The 27,684-nt window shown below is 29.3% G+C and overlaps 2 protein-coding genes across 7 annotated transcripts in view; one reads left to right on the top strand and one right to left on the bottom strand.

Moving 5' to 3' along the window:
* LOC129941964 (soluble guanylate cyclase 88E) overlaps window positions 1-27,684 on the top strand; it is an 88,522-nt gene that overhangs the window by 9,101 nt on the left and 51,737 nt on the right. The gene's annotated exons all lie outside the window — the stretch shown is intronic.
* Window positions 107-26,803, bottom strand: LOC129941965 (uncharacterized). Of its 2 annotated transcripts, none has more exons than XM_056050751.1 (8): window positions 26,646-26,803; window positions 26,105-26,272; window positions 25,486-25,704; window positions 20,174-20,243; window positions 15,534-15,643; window positions 2,645-2,953; window positions 2,048-2,275; window positions 107-402 (listed from the first exon to the last, which is right to left on the bottom strand). In XM_056050751.1, the coding sequence occupies exons 2-8, from the start codon at window positions 26,193-26,195 to the stop codon at window positions 386-388; spliced, it is 1,044 nt and encodes a 347-aa protein (XP_055906726.1). In that variant the 5' UTR covers window positions 26,196-26,272; window positions 26,646-26,803; the 3' UTR covers window positions 107-385. The 2 variants fall into 2 exon arrangements, with proteins under 2 accessions (XP_055906726.1, XP_055906727.1); XM_056050752.1 differs by having other exon boundaries at window positions 2,750-2,953.

Raw genomic sequence — 27,684 nt, 5'->3', positions numbered from 1 at the left:
AACTCAAGTTCGTAGATAAAAAATATTGCCGACATCAACTTTAAATTATCCACACCGCGCCACTGGAAGGTACCTAGAAATGTTCCAAGAAATACAAACAAACATATGTGTGACACATAAAAAAGCGAAATATATTGTTTATCTTTTTATCTCGAATATTATATTGGTATGCAATACATGCATGGATTCGTTTCAACTATATGTAACAAAGCGTTGTATATTATGAGTATGAAAAAAACATGTTCGTGTTTCGATAGATCTTAGTATTATTCGTGTCGTTCGATTCTTCAATAAGAATAAATGTTTAGCTATTCGTGGTTTGTTCAAATTTAACTGCATAAAGTAAGACATATTTCCAGTTCCAGGATACAATGATGTTATCAGCTTAGTAGCTACACCGAGCTGAAATTTGTAAACAAAACAAAATATGAAACAGAGTTATGGACATCAAATATGAAAAGGATATAAATATATGTACGTATCAAACATACATACAAAGCGTATTTTATATTTTAACCTATACATGTAAATTAAAAAAAGATATACGCAGATCTGACTACAATTTTGCTTTTTCGGCTTTGAATTATAGCATAGACTAACTAATAATTATTATTAACTAATAATTATTATTAGTTAGTCTATGGTTATAGTTAAAACATTATATTCTGCCGCTTATCTGAATAGGTTCATACATATTTTCACCTCACTGTTAGCCTCTTTTCATATGTATTGCAATGACACGACTTTTGTTTTATACGTAATGAAAGAGAAAAGACACTCTACGTGGATTGTATTTGTGAAAGGGCATAATAATGCGCTTGTGTCTTAAAGTTTAAAATTGCAGATTACGTTAAGTTACCTATCAATTGCAAATGAAATTTTATCAGTCAAAAAAGTCACTGGTTTTTACCTATTAACGGCAAAAATGCATCCCGGTAAATCTTTTTGCGAGGAAGAAAATTAATAGAAGTCAAAGTTTTGCAGGCAGCTTTTGCGAAATATCCAAAATTATGTAAAAAAAACATGAAAGAAGGAACTTATACGGCCACATCAGGGGATGATAGGAGTGTTATCATCAAAGCAGCTGCTTCTAATTCTCATGATTTAGCGTCAAAAATAAAAATACAAATAGATTGGGATGCGTCTAATGATGTTTTTCGTTGCAATCATTTTTTGTTCGTAAAATAATCCAGATGAAAAATTTTTCAATTTTGTTGATTTATAATATACATAATACATATATTGTAACATGATACCAACGAAGTATATTTTTGAAGAAAAATCCACCTTTTTTCAAATTGCTATGTTAAAAGAACCGCTCACTCAATTTGTTTGAGAGTCCTTTCTGCATCTTTCTGCGTTATTATCTACATATATAACAAAATTTATTTCTTGGTTCTTGAGCTATGGATGACGAAAAAACTTCCCACTCGTACGAACGTACGTACACACGCACGCACAGATATCTCTCTAAAAATTTTTTGTTCACCTTTTTAATTCGAAAAATCGGACCAATTACAATAACTTCCTAAGTTAAAAACCGGTGCAAATTGTAGGTTAGCGAAGAATTTCATTTCAATCACCATTTAACTAGTCTAGGAAAGAAATTCATCTTCAACTCTGAAAGAAGTAGGTTCATGTCGTGGAAGTGGAATACCTGAATAATTTGTATAGTTCGAAATCGAATTTACGAGACTATATTAAAAAGAGGCGGTAACACTAATTATTATTTTCTGTTAAATATTCAAACCGATACCTAAGGAAAAAATAAATCTTTAACTATTCAGATAAGAGGCAGTGTATAAGTATATTAAATAAAAAATATATGCTTTGTTTTTTATCAAAAAATTCTTTAAAATAAATATTTTTGCTGTTGGAATATCCAGAAATTTTTATCAACGTTGACAAGACAAAAGTTTAAATTTGTATTTACAAATTGACAAAAGGATATCAAAACCTTTAGTTCGTTACATGCTAAAAACAAAATCCAAGTCATTTCAAAAATTGAATATTTGAGTAACAACATAAGAACAAAAAATTAACTTACATAGGAGGGGCCTAGCTGGATGCTTCGCCCACAAGTAGCGGTTCTTCACTGGAGACAAAAATGAGTCTCTTATCAAGGGTGGCGTGTAAGACCTTGGGTAGCCACGGAAGGGAGCTAGGTCATCCATATCCCACCAAAAGGGGTCGCGGCTAAATAGAGAAATAGGAGCATTTGGATTGGGCTCAAAAAGATTCCTGAAACGGTTCCTTGGATGAAAGACTGGAAGTCCTACAAAAAAATGTATTTGATAATTATTACGAAAAAAAATGATATTCAATGTTCATATCATTGTTAGATCTTTGCCATTTCAACAGGATGTCTTGTGTTAGATTTAATAGATTTTTTGATGGCTTGCTTATGATGTTGGCGAAAAAATAAAAGTTTTTAACTTTGAAATGAAACAGAAAAATTGCAAAATTTCCGCCCTCAACATCATAATCAACTCACCAAACAATCAAAATTGCTGTATTTAACACAGGATCATAAGAACTGCATTTTTCCCGTTGTAATAAGTAACTTAATGGTAAAAATGAAAATGAACATTTGATATTTACACACAAAGTGGATAAAAATGAAAGAAGAATTTGAATCGTTTACCATTGGAGTCATACGCTACTTCAACTGGCCGTGGTCCCCAGCGACCAGGTTTTACTGGTGTAGGTGAACCAGATCGTTCAAATGCACTTGGTCTGTCAAACTTACTAAAAAAATCATCAGCTAAATATGGATCCACTGAACGGGCACGGAGAGGCGTGTGTTCACTTCGAATTGGACTAAGGGCCCTTGGTGCGATACTTGGAGACCTGTCATATGCCGGTGGAACATATGGTTCAAGTGGCGGTACACTCAAGGAACGTGGTACACTTCCAGCTCTATACAACGGCACGGATGAAGCGGGGCGACGAGCTGAAAATAATGTTCGAAACAGTTTTTACTCACGAAAACATTTATCAAGCATAAAATATTGTAAAAATATTGATCAATAAGTTATTTCCTAAAACGATTAATTTTACAAAAATATATAATTTTACGAAGTAGGTAACTTGAATTTATTATTAGTAATCTTGGCGGCTTTCTTTGTACAGTGAACTTAGTTTTTCTATATATGTATAAGCTTTAAAATATTACGGTGAGGAAACACCTTTAATCATACAAAAATGTTATCCTTTTCGGTTTAAAACATATTTTTTTTGCTCACTTTACTCTTACAATGCACACTGAATACATTTTGTTTTGTTGAAACAAAAAGCAACTACTTTAAATTTTCCTAATAATTATGAATAACTTAATGAATAAATTGAAATAAGGCCAACATGTTTTTATGGTTAGGTATGTAAGAGGGGGCATACATCCTTCCTACAACCCCTCTGCTTGGGTACACTATAGGATTTGGGGTAGGTGCGATTTTGAGTGTATGGAGTTTCTTTGCATTTATGTATAAACATACCATTGAAACTGAAATTACACCAAATTAGCCTTATTTCACTTTTTTTAAATGCAATAAAGCTAACTTGTGGAAATTCTTCAAATTCAGCCTTATTTAACATGGTTTTATTTTACAAAAATTAAAGATCCTGCCAACGATGTTTTTACGGATTAGGGCACAATTTTAAATAATTAGTGATCTAGACTTTGCATATTCAGAGTAAAGACCATATCATGTATTAGAGCAAGCGGGGAGCATATTATTACAAAATAGACATAGTTTGATAGATTATAACAACATTGTGAACAAAAATTAACTATTTCGATAAATTAAGTTACTCCAACAACATGTCAATTACTAAATTAATGTTTCATTCAAAGCAAAATACTAATAATCAGAGAAATAATTATGGACAGAGACAAAAGTATGAATATATTCGAATTCTATTTGGTCTTAAAACCCACCTGGAAAATTTCAGAGAGCTTTTTATTATTAGTGTCATTTTTAGGAAAATTCTGTCAAATATTTAAATAATGAAGAAAAACACACGAAACATTTCTATGAAGTTATAAACGTGTTAAGAGATTCGCACATGAAGATACATATCTCTAGAAAAATCAACATTTTATCAAAAAGAAATACAATTTTTAGGCTACTACGTTGCAGGAGAAAACGTAATTAAAACAGATAAAGACACACATTTAAAACTATTCAATGACGTCCAATTATACGGACTCTACTTCAATTGCTACCATTTTTAGGAATGAATGGCTATTACACGAAATATGGCTATTAAAAAATGTGTTTTAATAGCTTACAAAATATTTGCAGTCCGATTCTGAAGAAATAGCAAATATAACTTAAATAATTTTAGATAAAGAAGCAATCGTTGCAGCAAAAAAATTAAAAGCAATTTTTAATTAAAGAAATAAAATAAATCAGCCTGATTTTAGTAAGAAATTTGTACTTACTACAGACGCTTCAGATGACGCAGTAGGGCAATTTTAACACAAGTGTTGACCAGTGAAATATCACGTTTATAAGACGTTAAACAAGAATTCAAACAAAAGATAATTAAATGAAAATACAGACGATCAGTGTAGCCGATTCAAACAAAAATGTATCATGATTTTTTATCATAAGATCCTCAAAAAAATCCTGAGATTGTTTATTCTTCATTGGGCCCTTACTAATGAATATTGGCGTATAATTTACCACACAAATTTTAAATACAAAATAAATATGAGATTTCATTTCATTTTATTAAGTCTTAAAACAACATTTAGTGATATTTTAGAGAAAAAAATAAATAAATTACATATTATTATATCCACAATAATTTCATTACTATTGGTTATAAACTTTACAAAATATCTGTCGATTAATAGTTCACAATAATTTAACTACTATTGGTTATAAACTTCACAAAATATCTGGCGATTAATGATTTTTTTGACTTTGAAATGAAAACAACTTTGATTTTTAATAAGGTCATTGGAATGAAAAATGTTACTTTTTGAGTAATGTTACTTTTAAAAATATTCTTTAAGTGTTGGCTGAAGAATGTGGCAGTAAGAATACTTCAAGAACAATTTTTTGACAAGAATGGATATGCCAAGCTATCATCGGCCAGTTTGATTTGAACAACATACTTCCAAAATTATTCAATGTCGTTTTCGTTTGATTGGTCATTTGTTTTAATATTTGAATTCACTAGCATTCTCCGTTCATTGTCTAACTCTTAATTAAAAACTTCAGCCACTAGAATTGGAACATGTTTAAGAGGAAAAATTGACTGAACATTTTTGTTTACAACATTTGTTGTTGATAAAGATTCCATATCTATGAAGACACCGTTGTTGAAGTTAAATCTGGAATATATTTCCTTGGTACCTTTAACTAAGAAGGACGAACAACGGCATTGAAAACCTTGAACAATTTGTTTGCCAATCGAAAAAATTTCTAAGAAAAGGGGAAGGCATTTGTTAGAATATTTAGAATAGTTTTGCTTGACAGTAAGTTGTCACTTTTTGTTACGTTGTTAAAATATGCTTTTAAGGCATCATATTACACAAGAATACAATTACCTACTTCTAACCTCGAAAGCCACCGTGTCTGTGAATAATCTAAAATTTTATTTGGCTTCATCTCCAAAATAGCATGAAAAGCTTTAAATGCTGCTGCAACTCTTAGGACTGTTCTGAATATAATTATAAACATATCAACATAAATCTTCAATGCTTGGGGCTAAATTGGAACATGCAAATGAAGCGCAGAGATGAAAGGAGTACTTAACAAATACACTTCATTATAAATAAGTTTGGGACATCAGCTTGTAAATAAGTGCGAACAGATAAGTTCACTCACATCATCACTGCAGTTCCATCGGCACCACTACTTTTTTTGAAGGAAGATTTTAAAAATCATGAGATTTTCAATAAGTTCATGAAATCGTGAGATGGGGGTGAAAAATCATGAGAATCATGAAAAATCATGAGATTCGGCAACACTGCAAATGATCAATAATCAACTTCAAAGACAATAAATGTGCAATAACAAAAATAAAAGAGTTTATTTTACCAGGGACAGTGGGAATTAAATTATATAGAATTAGAGATTCTAAGAAATTCATAATATGTGATTTCTTAGCACATAACATACATACTTAATTAAGACGATAACATAAATTTGGTGAAGAAAAGTCATATCAATGCTCGCGTAAAAATTAAATAAATAGAAAAGGAATATTAGTGGTCAAAAATAAGAGGTATACATTTGAAGAATTTGAGACAAATTGCGAAATTTTGCAACAAAGGCAAGTACGATAGGAAGCCGCATATAGAAAACACAATTCCGAAAAAGGAAAGAGAATAAATATATACATACTATGAAGTACATATGTGCATACAGGTATTTCTTAGAAAACAATCAATATTTAACATGCATCGACGAATTCAGCAAATATGCTAGTTTAACACATATCAATGATAAAACAGAGATAAGACAACTTATATGAATTGTTAAAAATGTATATGAATGCAGCATGCGATAACGAACTTAGTTTCAAATCGGAAATATTTAGAAGTTTAATGGAAAGTAAAAGCATACAAATGTAATACGTAGAAGCAAATCGTGGTACATAGAATGGACAGATAGAGAAATTTCATTCAACATTAACAGAAATATATAGATGTATGAAAGAAGATAATGAACTTCTAGATACATGAAGCAGGGTTGTGTTGTATCAAATCAATTCATTTAATGACAAGTTACAGCCTAGTAGATATAAACTTATGCTCAAAAACAAACAGCAAACAAAGACTTAGGGCACAGAATAATTGAAAATCAAGTTTAAACAGAATTAAAAACTCTATATCAGATGAAAATAACAACGATTACAGATAAAAGGTTATCCATTTTGCGATTTCAAAAGTATAGGGCTGGAAATGGAATTCGACATCTGTTAAACTAAGTTGTTAAACAAATTCTTTCAGTTGAAAGACGGACATTTACGAAAATGGGTCGCTTAACTATTGCACAATGCATACAGTTTTTAAAACCTACTACGAAAATGGTGATTACGCCATTTATCGCGCTTTAAAACATGATTATATACTACGCAAGCAATTGCCAAAATTGTGAAGAAATTTGAAGAGACTGGATTGGTTATAGATATTGTAAGGCCTGTACATCATCTATTCCGGAGGTGTGATTGACCGTTACTTCTTCGAAAACGAACGATGTAACGAGTGTCACCGTCAATGCGGAGCATTATGGTCATTTTGATAACTGACTTTTTTTTACCTGCTATTGAAGAATACGACTTGGAGAATATGTGGTTTCAACAGTATGGCTTTATTGCAAGAGACATTTCCTGGCGGCGTAATTTCTCGTCGTGGTCATTTAAATGATGTAGTATTTCACACATAATGTGACCTTTGAAACTTTATAATAAAAATTATATGTGTTTTATTTAAGTTTACTTTTAAAACCGGAAAATGGACAGCCCTTTACATAATTTTTTTCTTAAATCTCCATTGTTATGTTGTTTTATATTCAGCACGCGTTCAAGATGATATACAATGCAATTTTTTTCATTAAATACAATGTAAGCGACTAGAAAATGGGGACAGGATTAGGAATAATGTGGTGGTAACATTTGTATGTACAATATTTTCTACTGGATAAGAATTTTACAGTTAATAGTGTAATATAATGTAATACCTAATTCAGCCATAAATTCTGTTACACGATTTTGAAAGCACATTGCTGATAACTTCCACTATCGTTAACTATTTTTTGGAACGTCTTGTGTAGCTTTTGATCGGTAGCATTAGAGTGGTGTGTACAAAATTTGAACCAAATGTATGCACTTTTAAAACCACTTCGTTTACCGCGAATGTTTGTGTATCTATAAAACGTTTTAATGAACTGTCACATGTAGAGTACAGACCAATCAGTGGTCGTTAACGTGTCACTGTAACAAGCCCACAAGTTACAAGTTCGTGAACGAATTCGTAGGAAGCAGAGAACTAGATACATTCGCCAGATCCATGTCAAGGCTGATCCTACAAAATAAAGTGCATAGTTTTCCATAACATTTGCATAGTTGAAAACAAATTTCACTTCTAATTTTTCAAACTTTAATTGGAAAGTAAAAGTGTTGTAAATTTAAAATACAACTTTGCCTATATCTTAGGCTTTTTTAATATATAAATATATTCTTGTTTTAGAAACACAAATTCGATGGTGGTTCTAGTTAGTCGAAAACTCTTTTTTCGAAAAATCATTTCCGATAACAAGGTTAATGAAATGAAATTAATGTTTACATTACAAATATGGCCGAAAATTGTATGGTTTTGGCATAATTCATCATTGCGAATCGTCAACATACAAATATAGATTATTAGTAGATAAAATGTGAAAACGTTCCTGCACTTTAAATACACAAACTTATCACCAAAAATTACTTTATGTAGTACATATTTGTATTAGCAATATCATTAAAGAAGAAAGTTGCATCTCATCCCTAAATAACGGTGCCGTAATACTCGACCTTCTAGGAATGCCCATCAATTTAACGTATAGATATTCTTTTTTTACTGCCGCTTTTGTGCATCGTTATCGATATATGTATGTGTTTTCGAAGTGTTACATTCAACGCAGTTCTTTATTCAACACCGAGAATACTGTGAACTGCCGAATTTAATGAACTTACCATATTTTGTCGTTGCAATTCCATGTTCGAAGGGAAGGGGTGTGATTTTAATATAAAAAAACTAACTTTAACTTTCGCCAATAAAGAATTGAAACTAATGCATATAGACATTAGTTAATAAAGCTATAGAAAATAACAATTTCTTCATTTAACCATAACTTTGTACCCAAAATATCCATAATCCATGAAACCTTAATATTTCTACACCTTTTTCATAAAAAGATGCAAAAAAAAACACAGATTACTCACTACTCAAATAACTCTTTTTGTGCTAACGGAACAATACTTACTTAGGGTTTGAGTCTTTCTACATTTAGCGAAAAAATACTCATCATTTGATATATAAATCATGCAGATCAGTTATGTGCTTACGAAGAAAACTTAAGTAAAACGTTTAGAAAATCATATTTTACACATACATAAGTATGTAATAAATTAATGCGCAACACATCTTATTAACCGGCTTTTGAATCTTGTTGCCAGAGAATGAAAAAATGAATCTTTCATTTGGTACCTGTTTCAATTCTGTTTAGTGATACCACATATACTGAAAAATCCATACACGTAAGGGTTTTCGGTTTGAAAACTGAACGGTAGGAAGGAAAGGGCTTTTTTTAAAGAATTTTGTAGGGAAATACTGTGCGATGACAATGACATTTTTGATCATTAAATATTATGAAGACAGTACTAAAGCTTGTGGAGACAAAAATTATTAGAAATTGGTTGATTAGTTCTTCAAAAAACTTAAAAACAAAATAACGATTCTATGGAGAGTACCCTTCGGGAGCAATACAAAAATATTTTTTTACAAATTCAAATAAAAGAACAATCGACCCAATGCTTTAGGCTGTAGGAGCCAGAAATGACCAACAGGCAGACGTAATCGGAGTATCTTGAGATCGTTCTTGCATTTTTGAGGTAGAACAGGACATGTATAGAGGAGGTGAAGAACTGTTTCCTCGTCTTCCTCATCCATACAGCATCAGCAAAATTCATTTAAGAAAACGCATAGCCGCGAGGGTAGTAGCTTTTGTATTAGACAGTGCCCGATTATGACACGACTTCGACGAAGTGAAGATAGCTATATCAAAACTGAAGTTTAGCTGACAGCACCGCTGCCAAATTATTCAAAACAGCAGGCAATAACTTGCACCAACTCATATGCAAAATATGGTCTTAAGAAGTACCCATGCAATTGATGTCAAAAAAGATTTTAGACGTTTAAGACAAAATGTAACCATGGACAGTTTTAACTTTGAGGTAGTAAAGGACTTTGTCTACCTAGGCACCTTTATTTATTCAAACAACGACACCAGCGCTGAAATCAAACGAAGAATAACTTGCAAATTGATGCTTCTTTGGACTTTGAAGGCAATTGTCTCGTTCAATCCTCTATCCAGCATCTAAAATCACCATGTATAAGACACTCATCATTCCGATTCTCATTTATGACGGTGAGGCCTGGACCGTATCAAAGAAAAATGAGAGCGTCTTAGGATGCTTCGAGAGAAAAATTCTTTGGGTGATTTTTGGTCCCGTCTGCATAGATGGAGAGTAGAGAAGAAGATATAACGACGTACTGCACGGGCTGTACAACGACATTGATTTGGTTAAAAGAATAAAAGTCCAACGACTTTTATTGGTCGCATGTAGAGCGAACAGGAATCAACAAATCAGCCCGGCAAGTCTTCGAATCCAATCCCGAGTAGAAGAAGACCGCTAAAAACTTGGCGCGTGAAACTGCAGACAGCTTGCTAGGGACCGACCTAGCTGGAGACACATGTTGGTTGAGGTCCAGGTCCGTCCCAAACTGTATCGCCACCTTAAGTCAGTAAGTAGGTACTTATTATTCGAATAGACTCATTGACAAAATATTTTAGACGGCTTAAGTAAGCACTCATTCTATCTGGTGATGTCTGGCCCGAATGGAGAAGCCACGAAGAATTTTGAACATTGAATACGCCCTTAGTAACGATTTTTGAATAGTCAGATGGACACAGAGCATACAATAAGCCATAAGTCGAAATATTGTCCAGGTTTGGACTTCTATAATTTTCAGGATACTCAGCTATCCAATTTGAGAAACAACTGTACATATTATGTGTATGTATGTGTATGCCGAGAGACACCTTTTGCTTTTCAGTTGTTGCGTCGTTTGTTAATTGTTTCCGTAGCAACAATTTGGAAATGAAAACATTAAAAATGCATATTGGTATTTTTTGAAATATTGAACTGAAGATTCGATGAAGAAATGTACAAATGCAGAATAAATTGTCTGCTGTAAGTTATAGCAGACAATTTATTCTGCATTTTGTGTAAATAAACAACAAAAACTATATTTGAAAAATCTTCAAAAATAATATATCCTCAATATAGAATTCAAATTACTGTCTAAAATATTTTGTTTCTTTGCTAGTCTATCGGTTAAGCCCTTATAAAGAGGTTTTTTCTTTGTTGGTGCTAGGGATGACATTTTTGTTGAAATTTGTTATTGCTTTTGAATGCATAGTAGCCTACATTAGCTAATGTTTAAGACATTTTATTTTTGTTCCATTGAACGTTGCGTTGATTTACAAAGTTTATTAGTAATATTTGAATTAGTAGACACGTATGGCCTTGTAGGAAATTAAAGATTTTTGAGTCTGTAGTTCTGGACTAAATGGTTTTGGTTATTTATGAAACAATTTGAAATTAAGTAGGAAAATAAGCAGGCGCCTACCTAGATATTATTATTTCAAACGTTGCACGCAACTTTATCTACTTTGAAAACTATAAAGCTTATCCACAATTTTGCTGTAGGACCTACTTAACAATTTTCTCGAAAAATTATTGATAAGGACCTAAGTACATATGTATATGTACCTACTTCTTTTAAATTGTTGGCCAAATTTATAAAAAAAATTTAAATGAACGAAAAATAAAAAACAATTACAAAACAAATAGTTACCACCACCTACCTCGTACCTATATTTATATATGTAAGTATACCTCTCTGAAATTTGTGTTCATAAGTAAATAGATATCATAAGTACCAGGGTAGGATAGGTTAACTTGGGTCTGCTTAGGTACCTTATCTTTTAATTATCATTTTTAATAAATGCAATTTTATAATGATATATGTATGTACACACATAAAGATGAATAAAATAATTGAATATTGAAATTATAGGATACCTTTTTAATTTTTGTTGGTACGGAGAAATTTTAAAATCTTCTATTCGTAGCCCACTGCATTGATTATACATATGTTTTTTGACGCATTAAAACTATTATATATTTGAATAATTTTATAAAAAACGGAATGTTTATGGATAACTCTACGAAATGCACTATTTTAACACTATATCGTTTATAAGTTAGCCTGGATAACCTATCTACCAACATAAATAGATATCCTCAAAAATATATTTTACATACCCAATGACTTTAAAGTAGAAGCAAACAAACTCGTGTGCATAGGTACATGATGTATAGACAATTCCAATTCCTTTTTCAATATACAAACATATATCGATTTCATATACGAAGATCCATGTACTTTCAAAAAGAAATTCATACGAAAAAACTGTCTATCAGTCGAATAACATATCTAAAGATATAAAAACATCCCATACACATGACAGAAAAAGTGATGCAGGAAATATTTTTCAAAATGAAAGAACCTTTATAACAGAGTTACCACAGGGCACGTAATTTAATTTAATATAATTTAATTTAACATCATATTTTTTTGCTTCGTGATTTGAGGAAATATTTTTAAATGACACATTGTTCAATAGTTAGTAAGATAGAATTTTCTAGAATTGCAATGCTTTTTTTTAAGAAGTTATTTAAATATTCGAATTTTTTGTCGCAATGACATATGTATGCATATAAAATGCAATAGAAGTAGAAAAAACCAGCTTATTAGGGACACGTCAATATAAACAGGAATAAAACAACAATTCTCATAAAACAAATGAAAAAAAAGAATAGAACAATGTAGCAACAAAAATAACAATGAGAGAAAAAGAAATGTGTGAATTTTTGTGTATGCCATATTTGAGAAAGAAAAAATTCATTACAAATTTCTTATTTTTTTAAATTTTTACTTCTAGTCTATATTCGTTTAAGCTATCATTTGTCGCACTTTATTTTTTATGTTGGAAGTTTTTTTCATCTAAAAATAAAAACAGACGAAAATCTTAGCAAAATCACATCAATTAAAACGTCTTTACACTGAAACATAAGTATTAGTATTATACCTTTAGAAGTGCCGTTACATTAATCCGAACCCTATCAAAACAGAAATTTACTATACACCTGTAATCGAATGACTCAACAGATGCAAATATTGAGAAAAATAGTTAAGAAAGCAAAATGTCACTTACTGTTCTCTAAAACTCTAACTCTCTTTTTGTCCCTTTATTCCATACTACGCACCTACTTGTTCCTTTTGTATTACTATTTGTAATGGTGCACATATTGTGCTTTAAGAGGAGATTATTGTTTACATAATCGTCCAACTACAGAAGCAACTAGCAAACTTGTGAAGAAACTTGGAGATATTGGATTGGTTACAGATATTGTAAGGCCTGTGCATCATCGTTTCGCTCGTACCACTGAAAATATCGCTGAAGAAAATGTTGCCGAAGATTCCTCTTCAATCTCAGGAATAAGGTCTGTCTTACGTTACGTTATGGCGTATTTTGCATTTGGTTCTACACCTACATCCATATAAAGTTCAGCACACACAATAACTGAAGCCAGGTGACCATTCACAACGTCACGTCGTAGATGCTTTGAATGGGTGCTTGAACAACAGGCGGTGGACGGCGATTTTTGAACAACATTCCATCCACAGAAAGCCACTGTTCTGTGCGCTCTTCGGTCCGGAGATAAAGGTAAACCGTTAACGCTTGAGCACTTAAAGATCAAGATTCGTCAGGTTATGGCTGAGATACCGCCCAATATGTGTCAAAAATAGTACGAAAATTACCCCAAAACAATCGATGCTTCCAAAAATTAGCATGGTGGTAATTTGAAAGATGTAGTTTTTCTTATAATGTCAACGTTCAAACTCTATAATAGAAAAGAAATATTATGAAGTAAAAATTAATATGTGTTTTTTTTACGTTTTACGTTTTTCTTTTGAAACCGCAAAATGGATTGCCCTGTATATTTAAAGTTAAGTGATATCAATGAAATAATTTTCCAATATCTGTAACCTGTTAAATACAAATACCCTAAACAAACCTTTTGAAGGAAAATATTGGACCAATAATTTTGATAATCTGCTAGGTTTCCTTTTCTGAGGGAATAGTTAAATTGATCAGTACCGTTAAAGTGGCTTTATTCTATGTAATATATGCTATTTGTGAAAAAGTAACTCACGCCAATGGGCGTTTACTTTATTGTAGACTTGAATTTGTTTGAAATTTAATATCATGGCTGGAATTAATTATTTAGACAAATATGTGTGTTTACAATCTATTGATGTAGGTAAATGGAGTTTCCAAAAATATCGGTATATAAAGCAATGAGTGTACTAAATATTTACAAAAAAACTTTTTTTAACATTGACAAACTTTACTAGAGTTAAAATGAAAATTAAGGCCAACAACGATGATGTTTTATAATAAAATCTGTGATAGAAAACAAAGCAAAGAAATGGTTAAAAATCTAAAAATCAAACAACCAAAGTTTTATGTTTTGTTTTAATAGTGTATTATTATATATTTTATTCCTTTTTTGTAGTAATTAAGTACATTTTTATCAAAAGAAAATAACTGTAAGTATGTTTTGATGGAATTATACACATTTATTATTGTTTTAAATAGATTACATTTTTTAGTTTAATATGATTTCGTCCATACATTTTTTAATTTTCGTTGTTTTTTAAATATTTGTTTTGTATATCTTTTTATGTTTAAACTCATAAAGTGAATTACATTTTCAATTTCTTAATTTAAATTAATTCAAACATTTGGTGCCCATTTTCGATTCATTATCTGTGGTTTTAGTTTTAGTTTTAGCGTGATATTTGTTTTATTATATTGGAGTTAGAAATGAAATCTTAACATAAAAACTTCGAAAGTGATGAAACACCGCTAGCATTTATATAAACAGTAGAATTTAGCTATTGTGTTAAGTTTATGAGAGTTCTTTAGTATTCTGTTTTCTAAATAATGTATTCAAGCTTTCGATGTTTGAACAAATTGTTCTTGCACAAAATTAGTAGGAACATTCACAACACATTGAAAGTGATGTTGATTATAAAGGGACCACAGTATAAACAAAATATTTTAAAATAAATAAATACATTGAATACAAATTAATATACATGTAGAATCGTTTAAATGAATTGAAATACATTTTATTTGGTTATATGAAAATCAGTAAAGATATATATAAAGAAAAGAATAACATAAAGCTGTTTTGTATGTATGCAATTTTATTATCACTGCAGTTTAAATTTATCGTTTCAACAATAATATGTTTTTTTTGCTTATATAACATTTACAAATAAATCGTGTTGAGTTTTTAAAAACAAACCATCATCTTCTCAGCGATGATGTTCGAGTATATCGGTCCAATGAAACAAAACTGAACAAATTTGTTGAAACAAATTTGAATCTTCATTGATAGCAATGAGTGTGAAAAAATTAACACTTTTTTTGAGAATAAAGCTATGTTAAGGCTATATATATATTTATTAAGAAACTTAATTGTATCCTAACAAATCATTTTCACTACAATGGTTTAATTTGTTTTTCTACGAGAAGCATTTTATATTGTTGTTTTTATGTTTTATTTTTGGAGTTCATATTCGTAATTTTTAGTGTTTAACTAATAATCCTTACCCTTATTAAGTTGCATGAGAAGCTTATCTTCGGGTTCATATTCCAGAGGAATAAGGGAATTTGGAGCAGTTGGCTTGTCCTTTAGGTACAGACCGTAGCGAGATGGGTATCTATTTAAATTAAAATGTTTTGTTATTAGTTTTAATAATTAAATATATATAAAATAAATATTTCTTAACAAAAAATCAATTTCCATTTTAGTGAAAACAAGTAATGAAACGTTTCTATATATTTTTGTAATAACTAAAATTGTAAAAAAGAAATGTATCCTACAGCTCTGTTTCATATTTGAGTGAATGATGAAGTGAAACTTAAAACCAAATGTCGTCACATAAATATAAACAAACATTTTTTTATTATGTGGACAGAGGTTTCTATCCCCTCGTCTAAGCAGGAGGGGCAATTTTATAAAATCGACTTAAAATCTAAAAAAAAATGTATTTGAAAACAACGACAACACTTATAGTTATAAATTATACCTTTTCCAAACGCCAAAATTCTACACTTTATGAATAATTTCAAATAAAGTTGTTTCAAGTTGTTTTCTAATAAATGACTTCAAAGTCAAATTTTATGAAAAAATCTTAAAAAATCATTTTGATCAATATTTTTTGTCATGATTATAAATAACAATAAAAATGTTATTGATGTAGTTAGCTGCTCTAATGAATTCTTTGTTAAGCACTTAAAACTACGTTTTCTTGTTTTTGAGATAATTGAATAGTAGTAAAGCTATACTATATAAACAAAAAAATGTGCATATAATTAAATTTGGACCCACCTAAAAGTTTAAAGTGAGCTCAAGGATAAAGTTGCAAGGGGGCAGCAAGCTTCTCATTACGCACTGTTTGCTTCATAAATTTGATATAAACCTCTTTGTAACCAGATTTCCTTCTCTGATTAAAGAAATGAGCAAATAAAACCCTCAGAAACTGATTGTGAAGCAATTTAAAGCTTACAAATATCAAAGAACAAACGTAAAATCACACTACTGTTGGGGCTTTTAAGTATTTAGGGAAATTCATACCGCACTTTTGGTAGAAAATTGCTACATAACATTACTTGACCCATTCAAATTTCAAGTTATTCTGAATACTTGATTATGAAACTGAAATGAAACATCTTTTGAGTATCACTGCTTATTGCATATTGCATAGTCATCTTATTGCATACGCGTCATGTACTTTAAAAAAGAGCAAACAGAATTGGGCGCAAATAGAAAAAGAAAATTGTCTATCGTTTTTCGTCAACGATTTCAATTCGTATTATATGGTCGAGGTTTTGAGATTATACTGGAGGAAGTAATCATAAGCCAGTTACATTGATACGTATCAAAGTATCCTTGAATGGATCTGACTTACATATAAACTTGGAAAGCAAATGTTGGTTGCTGATAGCCTTACGAAAGAGCAATAATGGGAGAAATCTTATCAAAGCAAAAAATGTATCGTTATTCATCGCACTAATGGTTGGGTAGCATTTAACCAGCTTAACAGTTTTTATCTAAAATTTCACGAATAAATTGTTAAAATTTGCTCTCATTCAATTCCAACAATCCTGAAATGAGCCACTGATCAATCCATTTAGTTTACATGAATGTTGCTAATTTATAATATAATTACATATACATACATTGCAATCCATTGGCCTTTTTGCTCGGGTATGACAATTGAGTTATTTGCAAAAGAAGATATATTCAAATAGGGGACATTGCTACATTCATATAGAATTTAAAAATATAATTCCGAACAAAAACAAAAATCGGCAAAATCAAAATCAAACGCTTTAGCAGATTTTTCAAAAACGAATCAAAACAAAAGAGAAAAAACCTGTCTTTAATATTATATATTATAATATGATAGTTTCAAATTTGGCATTGTAGTTGGTATCGTGAAAAATATATTAAATATTCTAAAAGATTATTTTGATAACTAATAAAGAAGAAATAGATTTATTGGTATAACGTTTAATAAATGTTTGATAAAAATGAAATAATGCTGAAAGAGCTTATGAGTTGAAAAGGTTGAAAATAATTCCGTAAACCTGAATCTGGAAGGGCATATTAAAAGTCATATTAATAATATATAAATTATACAACATCTTCATACAAGGACATAAATTCGTATGTAAATGTGGATGTAATTGAACCAATTGAGCTTATGAGTTTTAATGACTTTAATCAATTATTAAGGGAACTTGTCTATGATTTAAGTTCAAAAACATTTTTTGCCCCCTTTGGGAAGTAGGGGCAGTCTTATAAAAAATTACTTAAATTGAAAAAAAAAAAATAAAAATAAACAATGGCAACACATATAGTAAAGTAGGTACTATTAAAATTTGGTAAGCCTCAAAACCGTTCTATAATCTTTAATTTGAGTTAAATAATCTATGTCAATAGTTTTTAAAAAACTCAAAATTATGATGAGAAAAATACAAAAATTGAAGTTCAGACCCATGTTTTCTTGGAATTGTGCAGTTAAATTTTAATTTGGGTTTAATTATTTGATAGTCCCTTTAATTCTTAATACAAATCTGAAAACTTAATGCTTTTATTTTATAAAAAAATCAAAATTACTAAATTTACTTTTTCTTTAAATTTTTAATTTTTTGTGTATTTGTGTAAGCTTGTTTTCATAAATGCGGTACAAGTACCCAGAATAAAGTCAAATAAACATTAAGCTAAGTACAGGAAGGCATGATAGCTCTCTGCGACCCGTGATGAGAGAGGCTTAGTATACGTAAAGCATATTTTTTTTAAACAATCTAGATGTAAAGAAACTTGGATTTTATCCTATTTATTTAAATATATAAATATAAATATATATATATATATATAAATATCAATAGTTGTTTTCATATACGACTCCCATACTCAACTCAATGTTTAACCTGCGTGCAGTAGCACTACATGTATTTTAACAATCTAACATAAATACCCAAAAAATTTAAATTTAATTGAAAAGTAGTTTGATAATTTTGCATTCTCTTATAGACTAGACAACACAAAAATATGTTGTTTTCAGTGTTTTACTATAAATTAATAGAGCTATCAAAAATTAAAGAAAATTTAAAACTTAAATTTCAAACGGAAAACATTGTTCTAAAGCTATATTTTTAATTTTTTTTATTATCTAGCATTATAAGTTTGCATGCGAATTTTTCAAAACCTATTGACATAACGAATAACTTACATTTTGAATTGTAGAGCAGAAACCCTGGCTTTCAAAATCCGTATAGTAGTTTATTGTTTGTGTTGCCGTTGTTTTTTTAATACGTCCAAAGTGGGGGAGATATACGCCTAATTCAATAGATACAAACAAATTCTTGTTTTTGACTGACCACTCTACTAAATACCGTTATCAATTTTTGGCGCCTTAGTTATTCTTCACTTGTCGAACAACAGTAAAAAATAAACCAAAAGTGTAATTTGGACGACTTGTGGACCGCAGTTTAGAAGACATGGTATTTCATCCCGATTATTCGCTGCTAAAATCTTGTGGATATTTGTCATTAAACTAAATTCAAAAAAGATGCAACTTTTTTTCCCTTTAATTGTGAATTTGTTTTTATTTTTGTTTGTTTTATCTTTAATCATGGTGTGCAATTTGTTGTGTATTATGTTAGTCGTATCTAATCCTCCATGATATTTTCAAGAAAGTGTTCAAACAGATGATATATGTATATGATTAAATTATATTAGAAAATGTTTGTTTGTTCCTGTCTGAGAATATTCTATTCTCCATTCAAATGTTAGTAAAAGTACGATATGATATTTGTCAGTGGTGTATCTAGACCCAACTTTTGCCGTCCACGTAATTTTTTCTTACACCTTCTTTTGTCCCACGGAAGTTGCCAACTAGCACTTGCAATGCAGTTTTTTTTTATAAATTATGGACTTTATTTCTACGTGAGAGTAATTACCTGCATCGTTACACACATGTGTAAGAAAATAAACTTGGGAAAATTTCGCTTAAAAGTAGATCCAACAAAAAAAATTATGACGCAAATTGGAAATAATCCCATATGTTAAGGAAACTTTCTGATTTTCCAATCTGCGAGCGAGCACCAAGTTAACAATATTAATTCTTATCTGACGATTGATTATAATAAGTTTCTCTTTCGTATAATTGAAAAAAGATGAATAAACTTTTTATTAATTGCATCAATGAAATGGATCATTTCAATTAAAAAAATATGTACGTAGTTTCATTTTCATTAAAAATAATACTTTTATTATTTCACTTAATAAAATCAAAATCGAAGAGCACAACAAATTTTCAATAATACTAATTGTAATTGTCCATTACTTGACTCTAAAATGTGATGTTTTACGTAATAGTAGTTTTGGCAGCATCGATTTTTGGAATCGTAATACCGTGATAAAGGAATAATTCGATAGTATGATTTAAATGCATAATTGTAACACTGGGAAAATATTCCGTTTTGTAAATAATAAATATTTAAAAAAAAAAAACTCCACCGAGACGTTGTCTTTGCACTCTTACTAGTCTTCTATCGAGTGTTTGATATTATTGGTCTTTTCTCAAGTTTCTAATGGGTTCGCGTGTTTTCTATTAAGCTAGTTCAAATTGAATGTTTCCTAAAAGTTCAAATATTTGTCAAAAGAAGAAAAAACTTACCTGTGCTCGATTTCTTGCATCCGCTTCAAGTGTTCATTCCATGCTCTCTCTGCATCGTAGCTTGCTGGAACTAAAAAAATGAAGACAGATATTAATATAAATAAGAATTATTTGTTACAAATAACATAAAATATTAAACACTGACATAATAGATATATGCATATCTAAAATAAATACATAAATATTTAAGAAGACGACGCAATTTTCCGAAAAAAAAACAATCAATAATTATACATAATTTATTTAGTATGGATGCAATTCATTTGTTAGCATGAATTTTTATAATATTGTTAGTTTTGAAGTCGAAAATAAATGGTTTATTTCATTCCTATCGGTTTATATGGCTAAGGGTATAAAACAACTTGCAATGACAGTAAAACAATAAATGTGCCTATTATGCATTGGCAACACACTCCTTAGTTTTATATACGTAATAGTAATCAAATGCTCGAGCCTTTTCTTCTAAAATAACAATCCACTCAATATTTTAAAAGAATACAAGCCTTTTATTAAAATAACACTGAATAGTAATTTTTGTTTCTAAATAACATAACTTGGGGTAAAAAGGCTGCAATAGAATTCATAAAACTAACCCAAAGGATTCAAGTTATTGTATACCTTCCAGAGTTATTTTGAAATAACGGGCATGGAACCTGCTTTATGTGCTTCAGAAACTACAAATTCAATGATCTCCAATGTATGTTTTTGTTTATTTTGAGTGTTTAATGATGTAATCTAGACTAAAACTTGAACATTATTTTGCTTAATTTTCTTTAAGTTTTTTTATTTGTATTAGGTTAAAATTTGAATATTTACAAATAAAAAAAGTTGGCAGGTGTTTAAAAACTGCGCACTTAATCTGAAAAAAAAAAAATAACATACAATTCATAAAAAAAAACATTTAAATACGAATCAATACACATATATATAAAGAGGTTCTTTAAAATTCCTTATTTTTAGACAAGACAAAGAAAATATTTGTTTCTCGTTTATTTCGATAACCTTAAATTAGGTTCCAATTGAAGAAATAGTTTTTTTTAGAATATTATAAAAAAAACATAATGAATTAATTTTATTCTGTTTGGAATCACAATACAAAAATGAAACAAACACAAAGAGATCAATCAATGGCTATTTTTTTAAATGCAAGGCGCTTTATTGAAGGGTACGATAGATCTCAAGAATGGAATCCATCAATTTGGTAGTTAAGTCGATTGTCACTGTCAACAACATCAGTTCGATCAAATAATATGTATAATATAACAACAATTCTTTTTTCATTACCTTTGTTAGTTAATCTTATTTATTTTAAACTTAAAAACGACCACAGTATACAGACTAGGCGTGACTTTTTTTCAAGTTTTTTTTTTTGGCGAATCAAACATAAAACCAAAAGAAATATAAACTCTGTTTTCGCGACAATTAAAAATGTTTAATACTTTTGTACCATTAAAAAATTTTATATCTAGAGAAAATGGTTGTTTTTCTTTTTTAGCATCGGTTTAAGCAACCAGACAATTAGATACAAAAATGGTATTAAAATCGGTCAAAACATAATTTTGGTTAATTTTTACGTGCTAAACACACACATTTTGGACCTAAACAAAAAATGCAAGGAGGAGCGAAAGGCGATCACGTTTTTCAAAATAACTCGAAAACCATAATTTTTTACATGAATTGTAAGCACATTGTAGCTCTGTATTTTTGTTCGTACAGTTGATAGATTTGAAAAAAAAAAACTGAAGAAAATATTGAGAAGTGCGTTTTTAGTAAAACAAATATTAATAAAATCATATTTTCGCAAGTAAGATTTGTTTGTTAAGTTATATAATGGAGATTGTTGTTGTTGAAGAGGTAAAGAACTTTGTTGAGTTTTCCTCATTTAAATCTTTGGATAGCCTAAATTCTTTAAAGTCGGGTTAGATTCCATCTGAAGTGAATATGCTCGTATATGTATATTTTAGAAGCCAGAAACTTTTTTACAAAACAATTTCGATTTCAAATGGTTTGTTTTGAAGTTTGCACTTTTAAGCATATCAAATAAAGTCTTAATGCTTTTAACGTGTTCTTGGAAAGAGATTGAAAAATTGTACCTATTAGTTCACTCAAGCCATGATCCATAACACGGTGAAGTGTCTTAGAAGCCGTTTTCAAGCAAAAGCCATCTTTATGAATTCGTAATGCCCCTTGTCAACAGAGCAAGCATCAAATTTGCACTTGACCTCTTTGTAATGAAAACCAGATGCACGATCAATATTGGTAGAGTAAATACATTTTCCTGGTTTGTCCACATTCTTACTTAAGTTTAGAAAAGGATATAAGAGATAGTCAACTAAAAATTGACAATTGGTGCGGTAAACATCAAAATAGCAGTAGGTAGAAAAATAAAAATTCAAACAAAATTTAAAACAAATTATAAGGAATTTAATTTAATTGCAGCGCTTTTTCGTAACTTAGAAAAAAATTAGTTTGATTCGAAATTTTAATTTTAAAAAGACTGTTGCTATTTTCTTTTTTACAAGTAGGTTTTTAAATGTGTCCGTGAGTTTGGAAAAAATGTGATGTGAATTGTGAATAATTGAAACGTTTATATTGTCATTTTATTAAAACCAAATCTAACTCGCAAAGCTTTAAAAGCGAATGAAATTGAAATTTTGCTATCCCCTTTACTCTTTGCCATCTGAAATTTGGTGTATTTGTTGTTTTGGCCTGAAAATTAAAGTGTTGGTAATGTGTGCAGTTTTGTTCTTCCTAAAAAAATTAAAAGATTTGGGCAAGATTTTTATTCGCATTGATGAAGTATGCTCAAAATAGCTACATATGTCATCTTATCTGAAGACAATATTTATTTTTTTAAAAACATATACCTAATTATACTAAAGGCTGTCGATCAAATTTAAAATAATTTAAAAAAAATACTAATACATACATACATGTATGTAATAAAATTAATTAATTTTGTTGTCATTGTTATTAGTCCCAATTTTTTTTATTTTCAGCTTAAAAGAAAAAGTTTATCAATTACTCATTAAAATTTGTGAAAAAAAATTGTTTGTAGACAGGGTGAACCGTTTATTTCTCCAATGTTCATATACACATAAACAGCAGTTACTTGAAAACCGTAAGAATGTGGTACAGGTAAATTATTAACTGTTAAGACATGTCCTGACCTTTTTCCATATTCAGTTTGGACTGTTACGTAAGGGACATTTTTTGTATGAATTTAATTCTTTAGTTCCCTAAAAACAATTCAAATTTAAAAAAATATTTGAAAAAATATAAAAATATATATAAAATATATATATATATACTCTTTAAAAATTCCATTTTATTTTAGTGAAGAAGCAAATTTTAGATGACTTAAAGGTTGACCATTTTTTTATAAATCTATCAAATTTATAAACAAATTCTTTCAAAAAATCTTTAATTGTTCAGCCATTTTAGTTAAATTTTTCCATTCCAAATATAGAGAAAGCTCTCCAAACATGATAATGTAAAGTTAATATTGTAATTATTTAATAATTTGGTTTTTAACTGTTTATTAAGTATGTATTGATTAATAAAAATATTATTAATCGGTTATATTTTGTTAGGTTATTTATCAGTCCCGTCTGTTGTAATATTGCTTTGTGTACGGGGAATTATGTTTATGTTGTTTGCAAAGTCTTTATAATTTCTTAATGAAAAACAACTACTAAAGACAAATCCTTTATTCGACATAACTATTAACAACAAAATAGGTAATACAATATAAAATATATTTTTGTAAGAATATTCTAAGAATTGCTTTTTGTAACTAAATGACACGTAACAAAAGGTGTTTTGAAATAAAAACTAATCTAAGAAGTTTTAGGTGTTGATTGAAAGTCGATACTAACCAGCAACTATAAACCCCATGGTTCATTATCTACTCGTATTTTTCTCAGGAAGAGAATTTTTTCCTAATTTCCATAAAAGTAACAGCAATTTGACTTAAACTTGCTTATAATAATAAGATCTAAGACCTATAGTTGGAGGACACATCACTAATAAAAAAATTAACGAGATTATAAGTTCTCAGGTCGATGACATTCTAATAACAATGGTCAGTTTATATTCTGGTAAAACATTTACTGAAGCGTATATTAAGATAAATGTTACGAGCAGGCTCGATATACGAGTAAGATAAACTTTCGTCCAACAAACTATTACTCTGGTTTGAAGGTCAAAGAAATTTCGTATTAATTATTCAATGTTATTTCTTAATGAATAATTTGAATATTTCTTATTACTTTAAACATTTTTACAAATACATTTCTGAATTCTATGCTAACAAAAATGTTTGGCGATGCAAAGGTTGGGGATTGTATTTCGCTTTTTTCCAATATATATTTGTTTGCACTTATACACTTTAAGATTGTTTTAAGAAAATTATTATAAATTATGTTGGTCCCATTTTAAAACCTAGATTCTGATTTGTTTTGTAATATCTAGTCAACCGATAAATAGGTTTTCATATAAGGGTACTCCTATTAATTTATGCATTTAAGGGCATAACTAAAAAATGCACGACCAAAATATTTGGCTTAGTCATTCGCTTACTATATTGTGTACAAAAAATGTGATAGTTGACTCGTAATATAAATATTATCTATGTGTTGGAATAATAATTCTATAATAAAACATTTAATTAATATTGCATTAAATCAAATATTTGTAAAACTTTTATAATTATGTTAAATAATTGCGTCTTTTTCTCTTTTCAAACCCATTATTTATTTTATAAAATTCCATTCGAAATTTTCTTGCATTCTTTTTTCTTTTTTAAATTCCTTATAATAGGAAAGCTCAACTATTTCTATATTATAAGTATCTTTTTATTTGTTATATATGATGTTTTATAATTAGATTCATCAATATATTAACTACTCTCATGAATGCTTTTCATAAATGATAATAGAAAATTGTAAAATATTTGCAAGTTTAAAATAACTGTTGGTACATTTATCATTTGCCAAGTGTATCAAAAAATATAGTTCAAATTATTTCTAAGAATTTATGATTTTGTTTACAGTTTATAAGAACGCATTTCTAATTTTAAAATTAAAGCAAATTTATTTATGAAAAAGTCGAATAGGTACACATCGACAATTTAAAATGAAGAAGATTTTATGACGCAATTCATTGGTCTTTTTTTAGTTTGTATGTTGGCGTATTCTTCTCTTGTATAGGTTTCAAATTTTCGATAAATTTGCACAAACGATGATGAAAAAAATTTGTAGCTTTATAGAGGAATTCTTATTTAATAAATTCTTATGATAAAAATAACTTACTTGTTCTGCTGTAATGGTGATCATAAATTGCGCGTGGAGAATAACCGTATGTATCTCTAGAAACGGGTTGGTATCGGTATCCTACTGAATGAATTCTCTCAGACGGAGTTGCAGGCTCGTCGAAAATACTGCGGTAAGTTGATGGCGAGTCAACGTATGCACTGTAAGGCCTAAATGAACGTACTTTTGGTGTTTCATGGGCACGGATATCTTCAGATCCTTGAATTGAAAGAAAATTTCATATTTATAATCCAGTATTGATGAAATGTTATTAGATATTCTATGGAATCTTGGCGTTCGTTATAAATGATATGTGTGTATGTGTTGGTATCAATCACCACTATTAAAACTTAAAATATGCTTCAAAAATTAAAAATTTGTTGAACCAAAATGAAATGTAGTTTTTGAAAATATTTTTCGTGTTCTTAGGAAATAAAGTTACATATATTTTTAGCAAATGAAATGAAATGAATTTAGAGTAATACTAATTCTTTATATAATACGATTAATTTAATAAAACAAAAACACAGCGTAATTTGCTTTTATTTATCTTATAGCTGCATTAATGTATATCTATCAGAAACATTTTGATGGTTTAAATGAAATTATTTTAACAAACCTTTTAAAGATCGTATGTATGACTGCCAGAATTTTGCTTTTTTGCTTGGAGTTTCATTCCTCCCAATCATTTCCAAATGATTTTTAAACATTGTGACAGTTGTTTTTTATTTCACTTTATTATATAAACACAGCTTGTTCTTTTTTATTCGACTTCCTGTTTCGTTCACTGTAAATGTAAGAAATCGAAAGATAAAGTACGTTATTTTGTAAAGGTACCCCCTATATCCGTTTGAAACCCAAGAAAAGAAATCAATCAAAAGTTCATAATTGTGCACTCTTTCACTTCTTATGCGCACAAGTTACTTATAGTTTTTCTTCACAATGTCAAAAAACTTATGTATTTATAACATACACAGTCAGAATTATCCCCAAAAAATGTAAAGACACTTTTTGTTTCAGTCAGAGAGGTATAAAAATATCTTGTTTTATATCACTTTATGTATGCGTTTCTTAAAATTTGTATTACTTTTTGTTTAAATTTAATTTGTTTAAAATGAACACAGCTCTAATTTCTTTACCAAAAATTAATTTAATCTTACATTTAAATTCCTTAAAAATAGCGATCTATCCTCAGCGATGAATTTTTTCAAACTGCCAACATATTTAGTTTGGTTTCATGAGATTTCTTCGACAAAAATTAATAGAAGATTATAACATGTATACATACTGGCAACACATTTTTACTTTTAGAATTTGTGTTTCCTTCTGTTCTTTTTTTGTATTTTTTTCTTTGGCAGCGAGTATTTTTGATTCAATACGAAAATACAAAGATAAATTTTAATATTTTTCTTAATTTTTGCTGCTTAAAATACAAGGCTGACGTAAAAATACAAAAGAAAAAAAGCTCAACTTCAAGATCATCTGTACATATAGCCAAATGCTTCATATTATTAACAATATAATATGTAGTTACTATAAAGAAATGCATGTATATAAGTGAGTTTTTGTCCACTATTATTATGAATTTTGTATAGGTAAAAATATATAGGTACTTTAAAATGGTGACTGTTTTCATTTTCGAATTCCTTTGGTCTATTTTGAAACTCTTCCAAACCCAACCTGTTAAATAACAGTGAAATGTATGTATTTGTACACCTTGAAACATTTTTAAAGAAACTGAAATGTTTGTGTTTGTATTTAATAAAACTTTCAGCATGCATATAAAGGGTGTCCCATAATGAATGGTCCAACTAAATATGATAGAATATTGTACCGCATCATTACGGTTTTCGAGCAACGCTTGTTTAAATACAATCTGAAAAACAAATAATTATAGTCGGTTTTTGTCCCACCACCAATGGTTATTGTTTTCCGCATTTTTGACCAAAGAATGTCCATTAAAAAAATGGGCTTTGCCATTTGAAATGCGTATTGACTAAAAGCTGATAACGGTTTTCAAAAAGAATTAAATCTTAATATCAGAAACATTAATTGATTTATTTTATTTAGTCGCATACTATCTCTGTACGGTTAAAAATGGATATGAGTTTCGATGTATGCAACCTTTTGGAAAATTCATCAATTCATTTTTAAATCAACAAGCAACATTAAATAACAAAATTTGTATAACTATACTAT

The sequence above is a fragment of the Eupeodes corollae genome, chromosome 1 (genome assembly GCF_945859685.1).
Source record: "Eupeodes corollae chromosome 1, idEupCoro1.1, whole genome shotgun sequence".
Lineage (NCBI taxonomy): Eukaryota > Metazoa > Arthropoda > Insecta > Diptera > Syrphidae > Eupeodes > Eupeodes corollae.
Note: the sequence above shows the minus strand (reverse complement) of the source record. Positions and strands in the feature narration are given on the sequence as shown.

Bases quoted from the DNA above. Each gene is read 5' to 3' on its own strand.
- LOC129941965 (XM_056050751.1), bottom strand. From the start codon at position 26,195: ATGTTTAAAAATCATTTGGAAATGATTGGGAGGAATGAAACTCCAAGC. The intron at 15,644-20,173 runs GTAAGTTTTTTC...TAATTTAAATAG, and splicing joins ATGCAAGAAATCGAGCACAG to ATACCCATCTCGCTACGGTC. The intron at 2,954-15,533 runs GTAAGGATTATT...CATTATTTTCAG, and splicing joins TCTCATGCAACTTAATAAGG to CTCGTCGCCCCGCTTCATCC.